At 41.1% G+C, this 3,222-nt stretch overlaps 1 protein-coding gene across 1 annotated transcript; it reads left to right on the top strand.

Annotated features, from left to right (window-relative positions):
- Positions 1 to 1,239: 1,239 nt before the first annotated feature.
- On the top strand, positions 1,240 to 2,699 carry LOC111962461 (homeobox protein XHOX-7.1). The gene is made up of 2 exons (XM_023985570.2): positions 1,240 to 1,777; positions 2,140 to 2,699. Exons 1-2 carry the CDS (start codon positions 1,276 to 1,278, stop codon positions 2,556 to 2,558), a joined length of 921 nt encoding a protein of 306 aa, XP_023841338.1. The 5' UTR covers positions 1,240 to 1,275; the 3' UTR covers positions 2,559 to 2,699.
- The last annotated feature ends 523 nt before the right edge of the window (positions 2,700 to 3,222 follow it).

Below are 3,222 nucleotides of genomic sequence, written 5' to 3'. Positions count from 1 at the left end.
AAACAACATAACTTGTCTGACTATTAGAGGGACTGACACATCTTGACAGATTGTTTATACTTAGCAATTAGCGACGCAGACGCTTTCCAGAGAGCTAAACAGACCGCATGAAATAAGAATAGTAACTKTTTTTCGTGATTTTCGTACACATTTGAGATTGCATTAACCGCTTCATTTTAGTGAAGAGAAAATTAAAAGAAAGTATAGCTTACTATATAGAGTCATAGGCTTAGTTATAATTGAATGACTATGTGTCACGGTCATTAATAAATCAATTTGAGATAAATAATGGAGATCAAACATAAAAGTAACTGAGGAAACGTTGGCCCTATCTCGCTATATAAAAAAAGCTGATACGGCTACTGTATATTCTATTAGAATATAGATTTTCAAGTATTCCCAAAGTAGACAGGTGGACTAAATCAATGACAGTCATAGGTTAAATCGAACATAGGCTCCACGGTTGCCTCCATGACTCCAAATAATTTTTGACTTTAATGGATGTAGTCAAAGGGAAAGATCCCAGTGATCCCTCCCCCAAGCTCGATAATTACCCCTAAATGACTGCGAAGGCCTGTGTGTTTCAATATGATTAGAGCCCTGCAGCCATCAATAAAAATTGCTCTGCAAGAGGCCGATCACATAAACGAAGGCAGTGAACGTTAGGCAACATTCGAGAGTTTCTACTTGAACTGTTGAACGTAATAGCAACATAAAGTCGTAAGACATATGATAAGTAGTATAATAGTATAAATACCTATAGTAGCCTATATAATGCTTTGATAATAATTTCAATATAACATGACACTTATCACGTCCTCTGATAAACCAATTTTTGTGACAGCCCAACAGCAATTACACAGTTACTGATATACTACTGCAAGAGTACCACCACCACAGTAATAACAACAATAACACCAAATAAGATTGTTAATAATAATATTAATATTTTCTATATAAATTATTCTATTGAAAGTAATAACATGTTTTCATTCCTGTTGCTAATTGAACGTCTACCATGCCCAATTAAGTATTTGCACAAGGTTTGTTAATTTCAAGTTGTAAAATGTAGCCTAACATTGTTTACTTCCCCCTGCCAGTCAAATAGCCAAGCTTCTCATCACATCAGTTGTGGCTGAGATTCCTGCTCGACTGGAATCTCTATGTCCCACCCACATCACTTCTGATTGGAGGGTGGCGTCCCCACGCCTGCCTTATAGCACTGCTCACCAGTGTGTTCAGATAAACATGAGGATGCCATCAGCATAGGAGCACATGAGACATTTCTGTCACTCTACTTTTCGATACWTCGAGTGTTTACCTCCAAGTGAAGGCCAAACCTGTATGGCCCCAACTATTACCATGTCAGCTTTATCCATTGGCTTGAAAACTGAAGACATTCATTCGCGTTCGGTTCTCGTTGGAAAAGGCGAGATGCAGACCAATTTGATCGTGATGGCCGAGGAGACAGCGATCAAGCCCAAAGTTGCGATTCTTCCCTTCAGCGTCGAGGCTCTGATGGCTGATAGGAAACCGAACAGAGACTTGACACCTCCAGAAAGATCATCCATGGCGGGGACGTCCCAGGCGCTAGGCTCACGGATGGGCTCGCTTTCGAGTCTGGATAACTCGGTCCCCTCCTTGGCCCGGATCGGGTCGCCGTTCTCGGTAGGCGACATTATGAACATGCAAGAGGACGCAATGGTTAAACCCGAGAGTCCAGAAAGTCAAGACCGAAACTCTTGGATACAGAGCCCTCGCTTTTCGCCTACTCCACGTAAGTTTTTTTATTTATATTTATCCTTCCATAATGCGTGAGTAAATTGGGTGAAAAGTTTTGTATGATTTAAAGCAACTTATTGATTGTGGGAATTTTAGTCTGCCATATATATTTGCAGTTTAAGCACCTAGTTGGGTATTTTATCACTTAGTATTTTCTAACGTCTCCGTTTTTACGAATTCATAGGCCTAGCCTATTAAAATGATACGGCAGTTCCATTAAGTGTTTTGGATATAAACTATTTTAAAGTTTATGGCATTATTATGAATTCTACACATCAAAACAACTTTACCTCATCCATGTCTGTCACTCTGAAAGTATATGATTTTTGACGATGTTTTCTATCGTGGTTATTGCAGGAAGACTAAGTCCCCCCGCCTGTCCACTGAGAAAGCACAAGACCAACAGAAAGCCCCGGACCCCTTTCACCACGTCCCAGCTCCTGGCTCTGGAGAGGAAGTTTCGCCAGAAGCAGTACCTCTCCATCGCCGAGCGCGCAGAGTTCTCCAGCTCGCTCAACCTGACTGAGACCCAGGTGAAAATATGGTTTCAGAACAGACGAGCCAAAGCCAAGAGGCTCCAGGAGGCAGAACTGGAAAAACTAAAAATGGCAGCCAAGCCAATGCTGCCTCCGGCGTTCGGAATTTCCTTTCCGCTCGGTGCGCATGTCCCCTCGTCGTATGGAGGGTCGCACCACTTCCAGAGGCACTCCCTGCCGATGTCTCCCATGGGACTGTACGCTGCTCATGTCGGATACAGCATGTATCACCTCGCCTGACGTGAAGGAAGGACATATTCTGTGCCATGTTGACTATGAAGTGCTTCAACATAGACCCACATCGCCAAAAGACTGGTGTTGAATATCACGACTGGATAGTCATAAGTAAGGACTGCCTTGTAAAAGTGCAGTCTTCCTCGGTATGTCAAGTATAGTCATCTACTTTGCCATTAGTTTGATGCCATGGTTGATTATTGGGTCACTAAAGCTTAGCTAAGCTCTACCCGAGTCCACTAAAAACTTAAACCATGCGAAAGTTTTACTCATTGGGTTTTGCACCAACACACATAAGACCCAAAAGGTAGGTTGGGCTCTCATCACTTCTGTGAACTGCTGTCACTGCAGACTAAGGATAACTAAGATGGTATATTTTTCACTTGCATTCATGTCAATGCGTAAAATAGTGGGTTACTTAATCCAATGTCAATTAATGCTCTTTGTTAAATTCGGAAAACCACAGCATTTTTTAAAATATTATAACAACACTGTCTGTTGTTTGAATGATTCCCTTCGGAAGGGATTTGTGTACTGTAAACTACTGTATATTTGAAAAATACCCTCATTTATATTGAATATATTTSTGACATAAATTAACAATAAATMGTTTATTCTTTTTCATTAAGCAGTTGCTCATGTTGATTGGCAGTACACATGACTAGATTCA

The sequence above is a fragment of the Salvelinus sp. IW2-2015 genome, linkage group LG1 (genome assembly GCF_002910315.2).
Source record: "Salvelinus sp. IW2-2015 linkage group LG1, ASM291031v2, whole genome shotgun sequence".
In the NCBI taxonomy this organism is placed as follows: Eukaryota; Metazoa; Chordata; class Actinopteri; order Salmoniformes; family Salmonidae; genus Salvelinus; species Salvelinus sp. IW2-2015.
This window is presented reverse-complemented; position numbering and strand designations above follow the sequence as displayed.